The sequence below is a fragment of the Pimephales promelas genome, chromosome 1, assembly GCF_988280905.1.
Source record: "Pimephales promelas chromosome 1, fPimPro1.hap1.1, whole genome shotgun sequence".
Lineage (NCBI taxonomy): Eukaryota > Metazoa > Chordata > Actinopteri > Cypriniformes > Leuciscidae > Pimephales > Pimephales promelas.
Window position 1 is genome coordinate 2537877 of NC_142769.1, and position 21954 is coordinate 2559830.

General features: G+C 38.0%; 1 protein-coding gene across 1 annotated transcript in view; it reads left to right on the forward strand.

Annotated features, from left to right (window-relative positions):
* Positions 1 to 21954, forward strand: part of trip4 (thyroid hormone receptor interactor 4) — an 87332-nt gene continuing 65378 nt past the window's right edge. Inside the window, exons 1-11 of the mRNA XM_039690964.2 lie at positions 1 to 166; positions 1114 to 1289; positions 2268 to 2395; positions 2465 to 2683; positions 4731 to 4809; positions 4891 to 4996; positions 5914 to 6129; positions 6282 to 6408; positions 7643 to 7827; positions 9103 to 9227; positions 10462 to 10553. Of these exons, the coding sequence (XP_039546898.2) occupies positions 87 to 166; positions 1114 to 1289; positions 2268 to 2395; positions 2465 to 2683; positions 4731 to 4809; positions 4891 to 4996; positions 5914 to 6129; positions 6282 to 6408; positions 7643 to 7827; positions 9103 to 9227; positions 10462 to 10553 (1533 nt within the window). The 5' untranslated portion in view covers positions 1 to 86. The remainder of the gene's footprint in view (positions 167 to 1113; positions 1290 to 2267; positions 2396 to 2464; positions 2684 to 4730; positions 4810 to 4890; positions 4997 to 5913; positions 6130 to 6281; positions 6409 to 7642; positions 7828 to 9102; positions 9228 to 10461; positions 10554 to 21954) is intronic.

Consider the following 21954-nt stretch of genomic DNA (forward strand, 5'->3'; position numbering starts at 1 on the left):
AGCCATTACAGTCTCTGAGAGAAATCCTGACAGCTCTGAGTTCAAGTACAGCCACTGCAGTGTCTACAGTTTATTAACTTCATATCATGACTGATTCTTTGCTTCGTTGGACTGTTGATAAGTTACAGCATTGTTTTGGATTAGAGGCAAGCGACGACATTGTACAGTAAGTACATTTTAGTGGATGTGTATGCCTCTGGAGGATGAATTCATTGTACGCCAGTTTGTCTAATCTTATAATTGCTGTAAAATATAATTGACAGAACTGACAATCCAAAAATTGTGTACAAATTCGTCTATATGTAAGTCGTTTCAGAGATAACTTGTGCAAAATGATAACTTGCCATGTTTTTTTTGACATCGTACTTCCAATAATTACATGGAAACACCTTGGTAACGTTTAATGATTATGTCATTTAACGTTAGTCCCATACCCCTACATAACTTTATAATAACTATATGTGAAAGATATATATTTGAAATGTATGTGGTGATTAATAAACACATGACAGACAATAGATTCTTTGTAGTTTCTGATGGGCATCCAGTATCCAAACAGAAAACAGTCTTTGTGGAAATAAGTGAGAAGAAATATAATGTCGGTACACAGCTCGGATGTGGGCCGGTGTTCTGAAAATTCATGCTACCCATCGAATGTGCTACTTACCGGTTATGCGCATGTGCAGACTCGCAGTTTTTTTTTTTTTTTTTACAAAAGGTACATTTTCCTGTTATAATGTATAATTTCCCTTTAAAAAATGCTTACTACCATATGAATATTTGTACGGTCAGCCAGCTGAAAAGGAATAACTGAAAGTTTCAGTTACTATAAGAAAAGGTGTACTTTGACAAGTCAAAGATGAATATTTTATGATAATTTTTACTTTTCACACCGTTTTAAAAACAAAAACAGTAGTCTACAGTATACAGTAGCTACTCATAACTTAGAATTGTATTAGAATTGTATTTCATACAACTTTAATCGGCATTCTGTGATCAATTCGCGCTACGGTAGCATTTTTCGACAAGGCAGCAAAAATCGACAGGGCCGACGCTATGTTGCTGTTTGGGGTGTAAGTCAAGTAAATTTGCAATTTTTGTATTGTTTTTCAGGTACATCCTTTCCATTGACAATGCTGATGAAATTGTGGAGTATGTTGGAGATCTCTTGCAAGGGACAGAGGGGAAGAAGCAGGAGTTTGTGGATGAGCTGGTGCAGAGATGGCAGAGGTGTCGAACGCAAGAGCCTGATGGTCTGGGAGGCGTCTTCAGGATAGAGCCAGTCATGGGTAAATACAGACACACTGATGTTTTCAGATTCAATACATAATTAAGAATTTAGGATTAAACTTAAAGCTGCTCTCCGCAGTTTTTCTCTTTGTCGCCATCTCTGTTTGAAATCTGCAATTGCAGTCATCCGCGGAATTATCAACTTTACGTGAGTTGTGCCTCGACGCGGCTCAGCGTGGATGAACACAATGTTTGAGGAGACTGTGAGGCCAGTGTGGATACTGGCATTCAGAATCACAGATTATTATTTTTGGAAGTTTGACCATTGTAATAATTTTGACTGGAAAATTTCCTCTGAACTAGTTAGAAACATCCACTTTTGTTCTGGTTCTGACATTGCAGTAAATCTCGCTGATTAAGGCCCCGTCCACACTACTGCGTTTTCATTTAAAAAAAACGGAGACCTTTTGCTACGTTTGCACCTCCCGTCCACACTAAAACGGGAAAAACGAAGACCTAAAACGGAGAAGTTTAGAAACGCTGCAACTGCGTTTTGCGTTTTGAATCTCCGAAGTGCGTTTTAGTGTGGACGAGACAAAACCATACAAAACGGAGAACTTATGAAACGCTGGCTCTATGATTGGGTGTTATCAGTCATGACGTACCCTTCCCTGATTCGTCATTCACTGTTTACACCGGTACGCGCATGCCCAGTGTTGGTGATTGTGAATGGTCACGTGATCTGCGTTTTCAGTCGTTTTAATGTGGACGGAGATCGTTTCTAATACGCTGATAAAACGCTGGTGTGGACGGAGATTGTATTCGTTTTAATTCTCCGTTTTTAAACGAAAACGCAGTAGTGTGGACGGGGCCTAAATCTAAAAATCTCTTATCATATCATGCAAAACTTTAAACTTTAAAAAGTACTAAACAACACTTCTATATTGCTTGATCTCTGCATCCCTGCCAATAATATTGTTATTGCTATGAAAATATATCTGTCAATAAAGTAATATTGTATGAAATATCTGCCCCAGAGGGTCTAGACACAACTCCCAAAGACAACCAGAAGAAGACCAAACGAAAGGGAAGAAACAAGCAAGAGATTGCGACTGTCTGCCAGGCCGAGCCGGAGCCTGTGAAAACCCCCATTGACTTGATGAAGGTACGTCACCTTATTTAAATATGGTATATGAAGTTGATCTGGAAAGACTTATGTACTTGCTGTTATCAGGCTCAGGAGAAAAGCGGCTCCAGCTCAGTGAAGAAGAAGAACAAGTTTGTGAATCTGTATGCTAAAGAGGGTGGAGATAAGCTGGCTGTTCTGCTGCCGGGCCGCCAGTCCTGCGAGTGTTTGGCTCAGAAACACAGACTCGTCAACAACTGTCTGAGCTGCGGACGGATAGTGTGTGAGCAAGAGGGCTCCGGGCCCTGTTTGTTCTGCGGCAGTCTGGTAAGTAGAGATGCACTGATTACAATTTTAATAAAAATAAATAATAATTAATTTTATTTATGGCCGCCTTACAAGGATAAAATACAAAGAAGACAGCAATACAATTAATAGTACGATCAACAATATAAAATAATTCAAAGAAAGAATACTCGGTAACAATACTAACATCAATCAGGATAAGCTAGTCTAAATAAATACGTTTTGAGACGTGACTTAAAAATTTTCTAGGCCGAGTTTGATCTGCCGACACCGATTTCATTTTTTCTAACCACTTTATTACCACAAATATTAATTGTCTCTCTTTTCTTTAGGAGAACATTTTACATTTTTGCATTCAACGTTTTGAACAGTAATCGCTAGAGCCAGACCGATATATCGGCAGACCGATATTATCGGCCGATATTAGGCACTTTCCAAACTATCGATATCGGCAGTTATAAAGGCTGATAAATGAATATTTCAAAAATAAAATAAAAACGAACGAAACGCGCTTGAACCATGTCATGAGTGTTGGAGTTGTATAGTTTGTCCACCAGAGGGCACTCTACACTGTTCCTGTTGGCCACACTCGTTGAGTTGGTCACGATACATACAGTGCTTGAATAACAATTAAAAGAACAACCCCATCAGTTCTCTTAACTCAAATAAGCATGACAAAATTTGTGACTATCATGTCCAGTTTTGCTGCTGTTAAATAAGCCGAGAGTGAAGCGGGATTAGCTAGTAATAGTTACGTTACGTTGTTACAGTGTAGTTGACTGACTGTCCTTTTAACTTTTGACAATGTGACTGAAGTATTTCTTTAATAGCGCGTGACAGTTATAGCTATGATACGCATCATCTCTCCTCGGCCTGTTATATTGAAAATTTATGTTTTACAATTTGCAGTATGACGTAATCCATTGCTAAATTATGGCTCATCATAGACTAGCTAACCACAAAGCTAGCTAACGCCACTATCATCAGTCTGTTCTGTTGCGACAATAAAATAAGTTTTTTTTAAATGCATTATCATATTATTTTAGTTAAAACTCATAAATAACTACAAATAACTAATGTTAGGGAAATCTGTTAATATTTTGTTGCGCGTTTCTGAAAAAAAAAAATATCGGAATATCGGATTTTAAAACCAACAAATATTTGTATCGGTATCGGCCTTCAAAATCCTTTATCGGTCGGGCTCTAGTAATCACAATGAAATAGGAATATATGAATTACTCCTGGTGTGGGATTTTGGTTTGTTTTTTTAATTTAATTATATCAAGAAAGCCTTAAAACATAAAAACAAAAGGCATCGAAATATAATCGAGGATTAAAACACAATAAAGTACAGGACTTATTTCCATTGTGGTCCTTTTAGACACAACGCCAAGACAGGACAATTACATATAGTGTGATAACAATGACAACATACTATACAAACATTTTCATTTTCTATACAAATTATAGATGGTATAATCTCCTTGTTCTATTTCGCTACCCTCTCTAATAACCAATCCTTAGTCCTCTTTTTAAAAGAATTAATGCTTAAGATTACTTTAATTTGCCGGATAATTGCAAACATATAGGGGAATTCACACACATCTAAAGTGGAGTGTTACGAATAAAACATTTCCTTCTTTTCACATCCAACTAAAAAAATGTGTTCATTTCAAAAAGAAAATTTATTTTATTTTCTGATATACAATCTAGCTCTTGTTTAAACACACCAGACATGCAAATTCTGTGCATTTTGGGCACTTTTTGTGTGAAATCATATTTCTTTTGTCCATCAAAAGTGTAGATAAAGGGTAGCAGTTCAGCAAAAATAGACTCTGCGCCCAAGTCAAAAACTTCAAGTGAATGAAACATAAAAAATCTTTCAGATCCCAAACTTTTCAATCAAAGTATAAATATTGACCATAGATATTTTCACTGGCCATGGAAAAGCCCATACAGATCAACTACTATCCTGTGTCTTGTCTAATCTAAAAACCCTGCCAATTTAATGATGATAGTGATGACCAGCCTTCATTATCACCGTTTAACATTTTCACACATAATTCAGGTCTGTACCAATGAGGAGCAAGAGATTCTGCAGCGAGACTCCAACAAAAGTCAAAAGCTCCGTAAGAAACTCATGGGAGGTGAGACGTGAAGTGATTTTTCCTTTGACCTGTAGCATTTGCGTGACACTGACAGCCTTTTGTTTTTCTATGTGGACCCAGAGGGAACTGAACGGGACTATCTGCCCCACCAAGAGGCCAGGATGAAGACTGGTCTGGAAAAAGCCGTAAAGCACAAAGACAAACTTCTGGAGTTTGACAAGAACAGGTCAGCCTGTCCAAATGCACTGTTGTGGTGTTCAACTGATCATCTGACTCACAAAGCTTAGACTTTTAGGCCACATCCACACGAAGCCAAAGCTTTCCCTATCCAATCGTAAACACAGCGTCGTCTCAAGAAATATATCCGTTCACACGAAACCACTGAAAACGATGTGGTATACATGCCAGACCAGTATGTGGCGCTGTAACTCTGCCACTAAACAAGGAGAAGAAGATCATAGATATCCATATAAAGGCTAGATGTCTCGTCCGCGCTACTGGCCAATGGATGTCGATGTCCGCACCTGGCGGCCATCTTGCCACAGTCAGCTCGCTCACTCATAACACTGTGTTTTAATGGTGCATGTACTTTTTAAATAACCATAACTTGCTCTATTTTCTACCGATTTTCAAACGGTTTGGTTTGTTATAAATGTCAGAGATGTAGTTATGACACTGCATACTTATGAATAATAAGTGTATAAATAAATAATCATCCGGATAATTATAGTATTATAATGTTTGTAACCGTTTGCAAATCCGTCAAGATTTCAACGAGATATAAGAGTATTTGTGTTCGTGCTGATCAGCTTGCCTGTGACAAGATGGCCGCCGGTGATGACGATAGAAACTCCGCCATAAGACATCAGAAGTGTGTGTATTTATATATATTATATATATATATATATATATATGTGCACTCACACATATTATGTAAACACAAACTTTTATTTTGGATGCGATTAATTGTTTGACAGCCCTCCTGTACATATCTGTTCACATCTCAAAAAATGTGTTTTGGGGTTTCATGATTGTAACGTTCCGTGTGTGTGTGTCAATTCTTTATTCCTAGATCATGATCATTGGCTATGTGACGTCATGATGACAACTTTCAATAATTTGACCTCTTCCGCTTTCTTTTAGTGTTAAGAGGACACAAGTCTTGGATGATGAATCTGATTATTTTGCCACGGACTCGAACCAGTGGCTTTCTCCAGGTGAGAGGGAGGCCATACGCAAGCGAGACGAGGAGCTCCGGGAGCTTCGACACGCCTCCCGCAAAGACCGCAAGATCACATTGGACTTTGCGGGTAGACGAGTGCTGAATGAAGGGGAGAACCTGAGTCCGTACTACCAGAAGTAAGAAGCCAGCTTTATAATTAGTTGTTTCAGTTATTTCATCTTATGTCGGGTTCAGACTACACGATTTTGACGTGGTGATTTATAAATGACTTGGAGGCAGCATTATATAATATAGGTATAATATGAATATAATTTTTTGGTTGCAAAAGGTTTGACGATACAGTCAAGGACATCCACGCTGGTTCTTTTGGTCGGACATCAAAACATTCAGCTTCCACTGATCGACAGCACCTCAGAGAGCTCGTCAACCCCAATATAGCACAGGCCGCGCCAGAGGTGGGTGCAAATAATCTGCTTTTGAAGAGCTTATATTTATTTCATTCCGTTCACCCGAAAATTTAAATTAGCTCATGATTTAGTCACCCTCAGCCCATCTTAGGTGTATATGACAATCTTCTATTAGACGAATATAGAGTTATATTAAATGTCCTGGCTCTTCCAAGCTTTATAATGGCAATGTAATTGGCCGGAAGCTAGTTATTTTACTTAATAAAGTTTTAAATATGAACATTTTTCCTAAACAAATGCATTGCTTCGCTTCAGAAGGCCTTTATTAATCCCCCGGAGCCTGTGGAGCACTTAGTGGATAGATGCACTTGTATGATGGATAGATGCACTTTTATCATGGATAGATGCACTTTTATGATTTATAGATGCACTTTTATGATGGACAGATGCACTTTTATGATGGATAGATGCACTTTTATCATGGATAGATGCACTTTTATCATGGATAGATGCACTTTTAATAGATGCACTTTTATGATGGATAGATTCACTTTTATGATGGATAGATGCACTTTTATGATGGATAGTTGCACTTTTATCATGGATGGATGCACTTTTATGATGGATAGATGCACTTTTATGATTGATAGATGCACTTTTATGATGGATAGATGCACTTTTATCATGGATGGATGCACTTTTATCATGGATAGATGCACTTTTATGATGAATAGATGCACTTTTATCATGGATAGATGCACTTTTATCATGGATAGATGCACTTTTATCATGGATAGATGCACTTTTATGATGGATGGATGCACTTTTATGATGGATGGATGCACTTTTATGATGGATGGATGCACTTTTATGATGGATAGATGCACTTTTATCATGGATAGATGCACTATTATCATGGATAGATGTACTTTTATGATGGATAGATGCGCTTTTTGCATGGATAGATGCACTTTTTATCATGTATAGATGCACTTTTATCATGGATAGATCCACTTTTATTATGATAGATGCACTTTATCATGTATAGAGGCACTTTTATGGACTTCAGAACAAAGCTTGGAAGAGCCAGGACATTTATTAATTTAACTCCGATAATATTCGTCTGATAGAAGAATGTCATATACACCTAGGATGGCTTGAGGGTGAGTAAATCATGGGCTAATTTTCATTTTTGGGTGCACTATCCCTTTAATGCCAGTTGTATATAAGTTGCATCTGTGTACATGTCTATATTCATTCATGTGTGTTCATGTGATGTCAGTGGGTTGACGTGGCCTGTAGCGACTCCTCCCGCAAGTCTTCTTCAAAGGCTGTGAGTAATACACAGAAAAGTGAGCGCAGCCGACTCAGACTGCAGGACAAAGAGCTCCAGGAGATGTCAGATGGAGGCTGGTGTCTCAGCATGCATCAGCCATGGGCTTCACTGCTTGTTAAGGGCATAAAAAGGTACAGTTCACTTGAAGACGCCATGAAATCATAAATTACATCACTCCCTGCTGAAAGGGTCTAAAATGAGAATATTCTTCCCCTAAATTATAAATACCTTCTGTCTAGCAATAGCGAGAAGTAAATAGTTTTGACATGTTATGTAAACTTAGAATGCACTTATAAATAAGACTGGACTATAGCAATATTTCAATGATAATTTTCACATTATGGCTGTACTATTTTGTGTACAAATTTAAGTATATTAAAAAAAGTTGTACAACCGACTCGAGTTAGTTTAAATATCAAGTCCTCCTCAAATCCAAACCCAAATCCTCCTCCGGCTACAATAGCCACACCCCAAACCCGCCCCCCCTCCCTCCTGCTACAGTGGCCACGCCCCAAACCCTCCTCCGACTATAGTAGCCACGCCCCAAACCTCATCCTGCTACATTAGCCACACCCCAAACCCCTCCTTCTGCTACAGTAGCCACACCCCAAACCCTCCTGCTACAGTAGCCACGCCCCCAGACCCTCCTCCTGCTACAGTAGCCACGCCCCCAAACACTCCTCCTGCTACAGTAGCCACACCCCCTAAACACACCTCCTGTTACAGTAGCTACGCCCCCAAACCCCTCCTCCTGCTACAGTAGCCACACCCCCGAACACACCTCCTGTTACATTAGCCACACTCCAAACCCTCCTATTGCTACAGTAGCCACGCCCCCAACCCTCCTCTTGCTACAATAGCCACTCCCCCAAACACTCCTCCTGCTACATTAGCCACACCCCCAAACACTCCTCCTGTTACAGTAGCCACACCCCCAAACACACCTCCTGCTACAGAGGCCACGCCCAAAACCTTCTCCTGCTACATTAGCCACGCCCCCAAACACTCCTCCTGCTACATTAGCTCTCAATGTTTTTATGGTGCCTGAAAGACTCAATCTTGACACTTTTGAGGGAGATAAACCCATGAATGGTATATTACCTGGGTATAAACAGGTTAAAAGAATGTATTTAATAAAATTGTACATTTAACCTTTATATTTCACTTATTTGGGCCGATAACTGGATGTGGCACTAAATATTGTGCATTTCTAATGTGAAATAAAGGATTCAGACTGAAGAAAAACGTCCCACTCATTCCCATTCCCACTTCCTGTTCATTTACATACATTGCTTTGTGTCAAACCATTTAATGTGATCCATCTTTTCATCACTGATATGTTGAGCTTTTGTTTGTAACTCACCCGAATGTTTCCCATTTTCTCCCCATTGGTTGTGTTTGTGTAGGGTTGAAGGCAGAACGTGGTACACGTCCCATAGAGGGCGCCTGTGGATCGCAGCCGCTGCTAACCGACCAACTCCTCAAGAGATCGCAGGGGTGGAGGCCATGTACCGACAGATTTACAAAGACCGTATGTTTGCAGATTTATAACAGTAATACTAGACGTATGTACAGTAACACTTTACAATAAGGTTCATTAGTTAATGTATTAATTAACATGAACTAACAATGAGCTTTGTTATTGTTAGTTAATAAAAATTGTTTGTTCATGTTAGTTCACAGTGCATTAACTAATGTAAACAAATACAACCTTTGATTTAATAACATATTAGTAAATGTTGAAATTAATATTTACTAAGATTAATAAATGCGGTAGAAGGTTCATTCTTAGTTCATGTTAACTAAGGTAATTAACTAATGTTAACTAATGAACCTTATTGTAAAGTGTTACCATTTCACCTAACTTGGTTATTATTATTATTTTATTAAAGGAGTAGTTCACTTAAAAAAAAAACTTTTGCTGATAATTTACTCACCCCCATGTCATCCAAGATGTCCACGTCTTTCTTTCTTCGGTCGAAAAGAAATAAAGGTTTTTGATGAAAACATTCCAGGATTTTTCTCCATATAATGGACTTCAATGGGAACCAAACAGTTCAAGGTCCAAAAGACAGTTTCAGTGCAAACTGTTCAAAGGGCTTTAAACGATTCCAGATGATGAATAAGGGTCTTATCAAGCGAAACGATCGCTCATTTAAAAAAATAAAATAAAGTTTACGTTTTATAAGCACAAATGCTTTGTTCTGTGATGCGCGTTCGTGTCTCTCCTGTTCATCAAAATGAACGAATCTTTTCCCGAGTCGTTTGGTTCATTCAACGAACGAAACGAATGAATTGACTCGGGAAAAGATTCGTTCATTTTGATGAACAAGAGAGTCACGAACGCGTGGCCACACACTTGAAAAGTTTGCAGTTTGCACTGAAACTGTCTTTTGGACCTTGAACCGTTTGGTTCCCATTGAAGTCCATTATATGGAGAAAAATCCTAGAAGGTTTTCATCAAAAATCTTAATTTCTTTTCGACTGAAGAAAGAAAGACATGGACATCTTGGATGACATGGGGGTGAGTAAATCATCAGCAAAAGTTTTTTTTTTTTTAAAGTGAACTACTCCTTTAAGAAAAGCATCAGTATAAGCATCAGATTTTTGCTTAATTAAACGGAGGGAAAAAAGCAAAAAATAAACAAGCATATTAAATGCTCACATACGAATGAACACATAATCACAGTAATATATGCATATAAATATAACCAACTAAATAAACCAGAAACAAATATGAATAAATCCGTTATTTTGCTTTTCAGAGCCCCAGTTTCCTGCGGAGTATCCCACAGGCTGTCTGTTGGGCTGCGTGAACGTCACAGAGTGTCTCTCTCAGGAGCAGTTCAGGGAACAGGTCAGTGGCTTCTGGAGTCCCTGTTGGTATTCATCTATACAAAACATGCTGTTTATATTAAAGGGATAGTTCACCCAAAAATGAAAAATCTGTCAGTAATTACTCACCTCATGTCGCTCCAAACCCGTAAGACTTTCGTTCATCTCCGGAACACAAGATGAAATTGGAGAGCATTTCCATTGTTTCCCATTGAAAATAATACTTCCTAATATTTGTCAATAGTTTTCAATTTTTGTTTTAATATTAATATGATATTTTAATAATATTTAAAAATTGTAATATTTTTTATTTTTGTATTTTGAGAGCTACTAATTCATATTTATCCAATAATTATGATACATTTTTTCTTCATTGAAAAAAAAAATCATTATTTTTCAGTTAATGCAGTATTTCAGGTTTGAATAAAGACTAGGCCTTTAAAATCCAGTTTTGTGCATTTGGTGAGAGTAAAGAAAGAAAAACATGTTATATTATGGTGTAGCCACTAGATGCCTGTAGAGCTCTCTATAGAAAGGCTTGTGAATTTATTTTTGGACATACTTGCTTTGGATGTGGATTTTAATATATGTTTAGACATTCTCAAAAATGGCTTTTTGTCAAGGTTTATATATATATATATATTTTTTGTTTGTTTTAAGTCATCGTACCACTATATACAGTTTTCATAGACAACATTTTTCATACACTTACCCATTAATGCTTACAGAGAAATACTGAGCATTAGACCTTCCGAAACACGACACACTCACACAGAAACAAACTGGGAGGAAACCAGTGCATCCTCTTCCCCTCAACAACGTTGCCTAAATTTGGGGCAAGAATCCAAATCCATAGAGAAATTGAAACCCTGAGAAATATTCACTGGAGTAAATAGCATATAACAAAATATCACATAACCAACTAAACGTTTCACAAAAAGCGGTTATAAAGCAATAGACATACTGAGATCATGTTCATAGTTAATGTGTTGAACTGCACATGTGGTTACACGGGTTGGATGTATGGTCTTATTTTATAGAAGATGTTTGACAGATTATTGTAGAAGGGAAATAAATTGTGAAAGTAAAACAGAAAAAGTTATATACATTTGAGTTTATGAAAAATGTAAAAATATAATTTATTTTATATGAAAAATACATATTCCAAAACATATTTTAATCTAAAACGGCAAGAAAATGAAAGCCAAGAAGTAAGATTTTATTTGGGCGCAATAGAAACCTTTTCACAAGCTTCCTTTCTGTGATCTGAACCATGTATTTCCATAATTTTCATACAATTTATGAATTAGACATCCTATTCAGAAGTAGTATGGGTGGTTTGGTTTTAAAAAGAGCACTTATAGCTCGCAGCCGCATCACAAATCGAGAATCCATAATATTTGTCTTTATCTAAAACATTTTCAAAACCTTTTTTTTTTTTCTCATAAAATTGAATTGGTGCTATCTTTTGAACTCTTGGCATGAAACCAAACTGAGGTTTCTACCCATCTTTCATGATTTTTTTCATGTTTATTACCATTTCAAAATAAAGGCCTAAACGCGCCTAATGAGTATGACATATTCTTGTTGCAAATTGATAATTTATTTAAAAAAAAATCCACCGAATATGAAAACTATAGATTGTAAGCTTTTTAAATGATATATAGTTTGTCAATATTACTTTAGGTTTTTACTAAGATATTATTGTTTTAAGGCAGGTGGGACGGTGACGTTTAAAGGGTTAAAAAGAAAAACTAAAATTAAATGGGAGTGTTTCTAAGAATCTGGGTAAAGGTCTTGCATCAATTGTTCGCTCGGTTTGATTTGTATTATGTATCAGTGACATTCAGAAATGTTTAAGTGTGACTTTAATGTGCACAGTATGGAGGTCATCATGCTAAAACGGCAAGATGTGACGAGTTAAAAACGGTTTGCGTCTGTGTATTCTGTCTGGCTGATTTTGAATTTAATAACATCTCTTGTTTGTGCACATCCCCTTAGGCTTTACATGAAGCAACATGATTTAAAAGCCATTAAAAACAGATCAGATTGTATGAGCCGCTCTTGAAGATGTTGAGTAGCCGATATACCCACACCTGTGCCCACCGCACTTCGGTTCAGATTTATTCTGGTTCTGATTTGGAGAACCACTGAGAACTATATTGTTGTTTTTTTGTCTATTTAAATAATTTGTAAATATTGCTGTATTTTATCATTGCTAAAGTCAAATTATTCCCTTTCTCTTTTCGAGTTACTCTACTTTAAATAGGACCTATTATGCTTTTTCTTTATGCGTTCAACATTTTTTTTTGTGTGTATTGTTAATGTTTGAGCACAAAAATGCTCTGCAAAGTCTTAAGACTTTTAGAAAAGGTGAATCTTAAACATCTTATTTAGTTTTATTTTTGAATAACTAAAGCTGGCTCTCACCATGAATATCGCCATTGAAACTGGCATGGCGTTAAGATGTAACTTTCTCTCTGGTGTAGATATTTTACCCTTAGTCACAGGAAGTTAGATACGACATATCGAATGTCACTTCACAGCCTAGAAAAGTGAAGGGGTCAAAGTTCGACTTGTTGGCATATGGTCCATTTTGACCCTTTGAATCACCCGTAGTTCAAGCCAGGGTTGCCAAATCTGCAGTTTTTCCTAAACCAAACATTATTTGTAACGCTTCCCATCGAATAATCGCAAATAGCTTTGAAATAATGTCTCATCTTTCAGGTTCTGTCCATTTTATCATGAAATTCAAACAATAAATGGCGTTTTGACGCTCTTAAATGTGCCGTGACAGATCGCTGTTAGCGCCTCAGTTCAAGAGTCTTTTCTTCCACTTTAATACAAGTTATAGATTATAAAACATGCATTAACTGTACACATGTAATCAGTGTTTCAACTGCAGAAAGACTTCAATAAAACAGCTTGTGAACAGTGACAACTAACATTGGGTTTATCTCAGTAAAGTTATTCAAGTGTTCACAGTTCGTTAGTTAGCTATAAAACACAAAAGAGATTATTTACTGTTAATTATATATGTGCGTTTGAATACAGTTATCAAGAAGACAAGCCTTTATGAAAACTACCTTATGTGAGTTGTATACACACATTTCAGCTTTTATCTGAGTGTAATTATTATATCTGAACATAAACAGCAGTTCAATATGATAGTTTGGGCGTGGTTGTTGACCTCTATTGACCTCTAATATTATAGTAATGTTGCAAATGAGAGTGTTTCCCTGTATAGTTTACAGCATTATTACACTCTCAGAAAAAAAAGGTACAAAAGCTGTCACTGGGGCTGTACCTTTTCAAAAGGTAACCTTTTGTCCATTTTATGTGTTAATATGTACATTTTAGGTGCTAATATGTATTTGTAGGTGCTAATATGTACTTTTTAATTGCTAATATGTACATTTTAGGTGTTAATATGTACATTTTAAGTGTTAATATGTACATTTTAGGTGTTAATATGTACATTTCAGGAGCTAATATGTCCATTTTAGGTGTTAATATGTACATTTTAAGTGTTAATATGTACATTTTACGTGCTAAAATGTACATTTGAAGTGTTAATGTGTACCTTTCAGGAGCAAATATGTCCGTTTTAGGTGCTAATATGTACATTTTGTGCTAATGTACCACTAAGGTACCAATATGCAGCCTTTGGGTACAAAAGTGTACCTTTTGAAAAGGTACAGCCCCAGTGACAGCTTTTGTACCTTTTTTTCTGAGAGTGTATTGATATCAGTGTGTATATATAGTATCGGTGCATCTCTAATATAATATGTGTGTATATATACAGTATATATATATAGAGAGAGATTATTGTAGTGAGCATTTGAGTGGGTGAAAATTGTGCATGTCAAGATTAGTCATACATATTTTTTTTTCCCCCTTAACGTAAAGATTTTGAATTTAGATTGTTTAGATAAAATTTTATTTGGGTAATTAAACGGACATGGACTAAAATCCACAAAACAATTTTGCTGTAATAGCCTTTAATTGTTTTTGAAGGGTTTATTCTGGGCTCAGCCTGCAGGGGGCGCAGTGCATCATCATCTCCTCGACCTGGACACTACTGCCATTTTGACTGAAGCAAAGCCTCAGAATCCTTTCATACTGATTCATGTCATGCAATTACTTTCATATTGCACTCTTCCACTATTGATAGTTGTATGTTTGAAGCGAGCATCTATTCTCCTAGTTTCTATGATGTCAAGCAGAGGATTTAAAAGGATTATGTCCAGGTGCAATATCGCAACCCGGCCCTGTCCTTGATTAATTATAAATCAATGAAGTCTGTTGCAGCTCAGAGGGCTCTAATCTTTTCTCTTTCATCCAGTGTAAATGTTGGTGTGCCTCAGCCAATCTGTCTGCTTTAACCTGAGCGGATCTGTCTACCTGAGTGCTTTTCATAAACCTAACACCTCTTGACAAGCCATGCACAGAATGAATTTGCTCAGAGAGGGGAAGACTTCTGTGTGACGCCTCTGGTGCTTCGAATTAATATTCTGCGTTAAAAACCATTGATACAAGCCAACCAAACATTCGAAATCGGTTGGTGTAACAATATATAGCAATAGAAAAATGCATCAATATTATGGAAAGTTGACCCAAATTGAACATATCTGCAAGAAAAAAAACTCACATTTTAGTGTAAGTACTACATTAAACTGCTATATACACTCAACACCATACTAATACTGTGTTTGCCCCCTTTCGCCTTCTACGTGGCATTGATTCAACAAGGTGCTGAAAGCATTCTTTAGAAATGTTGGCCCATATTGATAGGATAGCATCTTGCAGTTGATGGAGATTTGGGGGATGCACATCCATTCGTTCCACCACATCCCAAAGATGCTCTATTGGGTTGAGATCAGGTGACTGTGGCGGCCATATTGGTACAGTCAACTCATTGTCATGTTCAAGAAACCAATTTGAAATGATTCCAGCTTTGTGACATGGTGCATTATCCTGCTGGAAGTAGCCATCAGAGGATGAGTACACACTCTTAGAAAAAAAGGTTCTATTAGCGCTACGTATTTGGAACCCCTAAAAGGTTCTATACACTCGCACAAAAAAGGGTTCCTCTGGGTTCTACGTATATAGAACCCTGGGGTTCCGTACTTGGCCAATAGAACCTTTTACCAAAAAAATGGTTCTATATAGAACCATTTTGGAGTTCCATATATGAAGCGGGGGATGGAACCATTTCTGGTTCTAAATAGAACCATTTCTTCTCAGAGTGATGGTGGCCATAAAGGGATGGGCATGGTCAGAAACAATGCTCAGGTAGGCAAACGATGCCCAATTGGCACTAAGGGGCCTAAAGTGTGCCAAGAAAACATCCCCCACACCATTACACCACCACCACCAGCCTGCACAGTGGGAACAAGGCATGATGGATCCATGTTCTCATTCTGTTTACTCTACCATCTGAATGTCTCAACAGAAATCGAGACTCTTCAAACCAGGCAACATTTTTCCAGTCTTCCACTTTGTTTGCAAATTGTCACCTCTTTTTCTTATTTGTAGTGGAGATGAGTGGTACCCGGTGGGGTCTTCTGCTGTTGTAGCCCATCCGCCTCAAGGTTGTGCGTGTTGTGGCTTCGCTGCATACCTCGGTTGTAACGAGTGGTTATTTCAGTCAAAGTTGCTCTTCTATCAGCTTGAATCAGTCGGCCCATTCTCCTCTGAAGGCATTTTCGCCCACAGGACTGCCGCATACTGGATGTTTTTCCCTTTTCACACCATTCTTTGTAAACCCTAGAAATGGTTGTGTGTGAAAATCCCAGTAACTGAGCAGATTGTGAAATACTCTGACACCAACAACCATGCCACACTCAAAATTGCTTAAATCCCCTTTCTTTCCCATTCTGACATTCAGTTTGGAGTTCAGGAGATTGTCTTGACCAGGACCACACCCCTAAATGCATTGAAGCAACTGTCATGTGATTGGTTGATTAGATAGTTGCATTAATGAGAAATTGAACGGTGTTCCTAATAATCCTTTAGGTGAGTGTATAATGTTGGATATAATGTATAAGGGGGAATATTTGTGGGTCCTGATAATAGCAAATGTCGAATGTTAGCAGTAAAAAGTGTCCTTGAAAGAGTCCAAGCATGTTCGTCTAAAATAATTCTGTATTTTCAGCTTCAGAATCATGAATATTGTTATTCTGGTGTCTCTATTGTCCTGTGCTTTGGGTTTCCAGCATTACCCCATTAAAACAATAACCCCTTGCCCTAAGCATCGTTTTGCTTACTAACTACTACACTTTTGAAACACATAGTTAAAAGTATGTTACATTTGTGAATGGTTGTTAGCACTAACTTAACTGTTATTAAACTAGCAGCTAGGTGGAGCGCAGGTTACCTTTGTCCGGATTAAGTTACTGTGCTCCCACTGGATCCAAACCAATAAAATTGCAGATTTTGTACGGTCCCTGGCTTCCCTATTTAACATATCCCGGTACATTCCACATCCTTTTAGGGATTTTACCTTTTTTCTTTTCTTTATCCCTACTCCTGCTTCTCCTCGTTCGACTTGCTGTATGTTTACATTCGCGAAGCTATCAACATGGCCGCCACTTCCCAGAATGCAACGCCGTCTTTGATTTAGAAATTTTAGCTGGTGATCAAAAAAAGCAGCTCATATCTGTTGCTTTCTGTGACGTGCACTCCATTAAACATCTGCTTATAGTGCGGGAGAAGATATCCGTTTTATGTGACCAGGTGTAAAGGGAATCGTTTGGATAAATCAGATCTGAGAAAACGCATGAATTGGCCAGGTGTTAAACAGCCGCTCAGTGTCTGTGTGTACAGATGGTGAACTTCATTTCACCAAGTCTCACATGTGCCTGGATCAACACCTTTGTTTATCCTGGAACAACATACCAATCAACTAATCAGATTTGAGGGATTTGTAAGTTTACAGCTTGCAACCAGGAGTTGGTGCTTCTTCGTCAGTGTTTTTCGCCAATAATATCCCTCTGGATTTAGGGAGAACTTATGGGTAGGGTTAGGATTAAGGGTTGGGATAGGCTTAAAACTAAATTTTCAGACACAATATGTTGATCCAGGATCATGTCTGTCTTGGCAAAGTTATGGTGATAGTCTGCCATGGTGTATTCTCTCTTTAGGTCCGAATAGCATTGCATTTTAATCTGAAGTTGTGTTTGATGCAATTGAAATTTGGTTTAATTGAATAAGTTTGTCAGTATTGTGCTGGTTCAGAGCATCAGTAGCCATGCAACAAACAAAATGTGGTTTTTCAGGAAATTCAAGAAAGGAATATTTCGCAAAACTGCAATGGAAACAGTTTTTCGCATTTACAGGTCACCTGACATATGCAAAAGTCGATCATTCTTTAAAGATGGCGCTGTGTTTGGACAGATGGTGAGACCGAGTTCTTATTAAACTCATAAAAGACAAAAGTATTATGGGAATACTGGTTTCTAAACCACAAAGAAATGCCACAATTTGTCAAGGAATCGAATTGCAAGCTTGTGAATCGAATTGTGAAATTTGTGTCAATACCCAGCCCTATTAATCAGAGTTTTTGTCCTAACCAGACGCGACGGCGACACGCAAAGTTTCTAATTTAGAAACGGTTCCTATTTCTGCGACGTCGCGGCTGACAGATCCGCCCACACAGAGATATTACACTGGTAATGAGTACACGTTATTTATTTTTAGTTAAAAATAGTTCACTGTGCCACAAGCGATAACGGATAATTTACCTCAGGTTTTGAAAGCATATAATATAGCGTTCAAAATGAATTCTATGCAAACATACGACTGTATTTCATAACAAAATTAGTCAATGAGTATATTTGGTTAATGTTTTGATTTTTATTAATCTTATTTCTTGATTTGATTATGTCCTTACCCATTTCCAATGCGAGTGCGGGCCAGCAGTGCGCTTTCACAGAGAGACTCCGCCCACACGCTTTTCTGATTGGCTGTGATTTTTGATTGACAGTCGCGTCTAGTGTGCACAGACACACTTGCTGTCGCTGGAATTTTATCGCGTCGCGTGTAGTTAGGACACGGTGTAAACCTACTAACATCCATTGCCATGATTTTCGGAGCGACTTATCGGAACAAAAAAATACGTTTTAGTCGCATAACATCGGTTAATGGAAACACCGTCATGTCGCAATTGTTTTTTAATTGACAAGCTGTGTACCAGTGGAGAGAGGTTTGCTCAGCTCTTGGTATTACAGGATTAGGGTTAGGTTGTTGTCATTTCAAGTTCCCCTGTGGTGAAAATCCAGCTTTAAATGTTGTTTATATGGGGATTTTATTGTGCAAACCACATGTAAATTCATAAGTCGACAGCATTTCCGAGTATTTTCTCCTTAAAACTCCCGTGAACCAAAGACGGTCTCAAAAACGCGCTTTGTTTTTGACGTCACAAACGACTTTGTAACCAATCAGATCAACGTGTGATCGTCAACCAGTGGAGGCGGGGCTCATTTGCATAATCATAGTCATCGATTATTTTTTTTTTCAACGTAAAAACGCTTAAATATGTTAATTTGGTTATAAAATATGAGTTTTAGCCATTAATTTTGCTGACAAGATCAAGTGTACCGGCGGATTAAACTAATAAGTGGACCAGAGTCAGACTGTAGGTCTATGCTAATGGTCCAGCTACTCAAGGCTGGCGGGTTTGGATAAATTCATCCAACATTCGATAGTGCTGCATGGCTACTGTTTCATTGTTTGTTGGTCTTATGGATTGTATGACAGCATTAATCTCCAAGCACGAACTGGAGAGCCCCTCTTTTGTCTTGCGGTTTTATTTGAAGACGAAATTGACAGTGCAAACATCTGTGACTGCCACCGCCAGCGTTTCCCACACCCTCTTAGTCTCATTAGCTTTAATGAGATATTGACACAGACACTGGTGTCTAAATTATGCACACTCGTTTTCCGCTGATGTATAAATAGCACTGATGAAATGTAATTGCTCTCCTTTAGATCACTCAGAGGGTGATTATGGAGAGAGACTTCTCCCCAGTCGTTGGGCAGTTCTTACCGAGTGGCTTCCCGACTGCTTTTCCAGGCCTCGGGCTTGTAACTGTGGCAATAACAGCGCTAGAGGAATCTGCCTTGCTTGTGTTTGTCTTATTTGCTCACTGGCTGTTTTCTCTGGCTTTTCAGCGCTGATCATAAAGCCTGTGTTTGAGGTACAGGCAGTGTGAGCGGCTTTTCATCCTCTGTTTGAGTGCTCACAGCTCGGAGGCCAACCGTAAATCCAGTCTGGGAAACGGGAGGGGGTGGAGTGGGGGTTGAGCGAGCGAGAGAGAGAGAGAGAGAGACTGGGCGTAAATAAAGCTGGCCATAAAAGCCTGAACGAGAAGTGTGTATCCCTCCATGCTGTCCTCCTCCACCCCCTCTGAAAGGGAATTAGCACAGGCTATATGGCTTCTCCTGTTGGAGTTTGTTCCCCCTCCTACTCAAAGAAAAAAAGGCTCGACTGGCTTTTAGAGGGAGGGAAAGGGAGAAGGGCATTGGTTTTCACAGACACACACACACCATGGCCCATCTGTTTGGAGGCATTATAACAGTCTTGCAGAATTAGTGTGCATTGAGATATTGATCAACGACCTCCCACTCTCAGAATTACTGCCATATTGCCCCTCCTGCGTTATTTTGGAGATTAAGACATAAATTATGTGGCTGAGTCGCAGATTTTATTTAGACGCCTTTCTAGGCATTTAATGTAACAGTTCAAATGTTATGCATCTGCAGACTATGCACTTATATGGTTCCAATATGTAGCTTTGAGGTACTAATATGCACTTATTTGGTACCAATATGCAGCTTTGAGGTACTAATATGCACTTATTTGGTACAAATATGTAGCTTTGAGGAACTAAAATGCACTTATATGGTTCCAATATGTAGCTTTGAGGTACTAATATGCACTTATTTGGTACCAATATGCAGCTTTGAGGTACTAATATGCACTTATTTGGTACAAATATGTAGCTTTGAGGAACTAAAATGCACTTGTTTGGTACCAATATGCAGCTTTGAGGTACTAAAATGCACTTATTTGGTACCAATATGTAGCTTTGAGGTACAAATGTGCACTTATTTGGTTCCAATATGTAGCTTTGAGGAACTAAAATGCACTTGTTTGGTACCAATATGCAGCTTTGAGGTACTAAAATGCACTTATTTGGTACCAATATGTAGCTTTGAGGTACAAATGTGCACTTATTTGGTTCCAATATGTGGCTTTGAGGTACAAATGTGCACTTATTTGGTACCAATATGTGGCTTTGAGGTACAAATGTGCACTTATTTGGTTCCAATATGTGGCTTTGAGGTATTAAAATGCACTTATTTGGTACCAATATGCAGCTTTGAGGTACAAATGTGCACTTATTTGGTTCCAATATGTGGCTTTGAGGTATTAAAATGCACTTATTTGGTACCAATATGCAGCTTTGAGGTACAAATGTGCACTTATTTGGTACCAATATGTAGCTTTGAGGTACAAATGTGCACTTATTTGGTACCAATATGTGGCTTTGAGGTACAAATGTGCACTTATTTGGTTCCAATATGTGGCTTTGAGGTATTAAAATGCACTTATTTGGTACCAATATGCAGCTTTGAGGTACAAATGTGCACTTATTTGGTTCCAATATGTGGCTTTGAGGAACTAAAATGCACTTATTTGGTACCAATATGTAGCTTTGAGGTACAAATGTGCACTTATTTGGTACCAATATGTAGCTTTGAGGAACTAAAATGCACTTGTTTGGTACCAATATGCAGCTTTGACGAACTAAAATGCACTTATTTGGTACCAATATGTGGCTTTGAGGTACAAATGTGCACTTATTTGGTACCAATATGTGGCTTTGAGGTACAAATGTGCACTTATTTGGTTCCAATATGTGGCTTTGAGGTATTAAAATGCACTTATTTGGTACCAATATGCAGCTTTGAGGTACAAATGTGCACTTATTTGGTTCCAATATGTGGCTTTGAGGTATTAAAATGCACTTATTTGGTACCAATATGCAGCTTTGAGGTACAAATGTGCACTTATTTGGTACCAATATGTAGCTTTGAGGTACAAATGTGCACTTATTTGGTACCAATATGTGGCTTTGAGGTACAAATGTGCACTTATTTGGTTCCAATATGTGGCTTTGAGGTATTAAAATGCACTTATTTGGTACCAATATGCAGCTTTGAGGTACAAATGTGCACTTATTTGGTTCCAATATGTGGCTTTGAGGAACTAAAATGCACTTATTTGGTACCAATATGTAGCTTTGAGGTACAAATGTGCACTTATTTGGTACCAATATGTAGCTTTGAGGAACTAAAATGCACTTGTTTGGTACCAATATGCAGCTTTGACGAACTAAAATGCACTTATTTGGTAC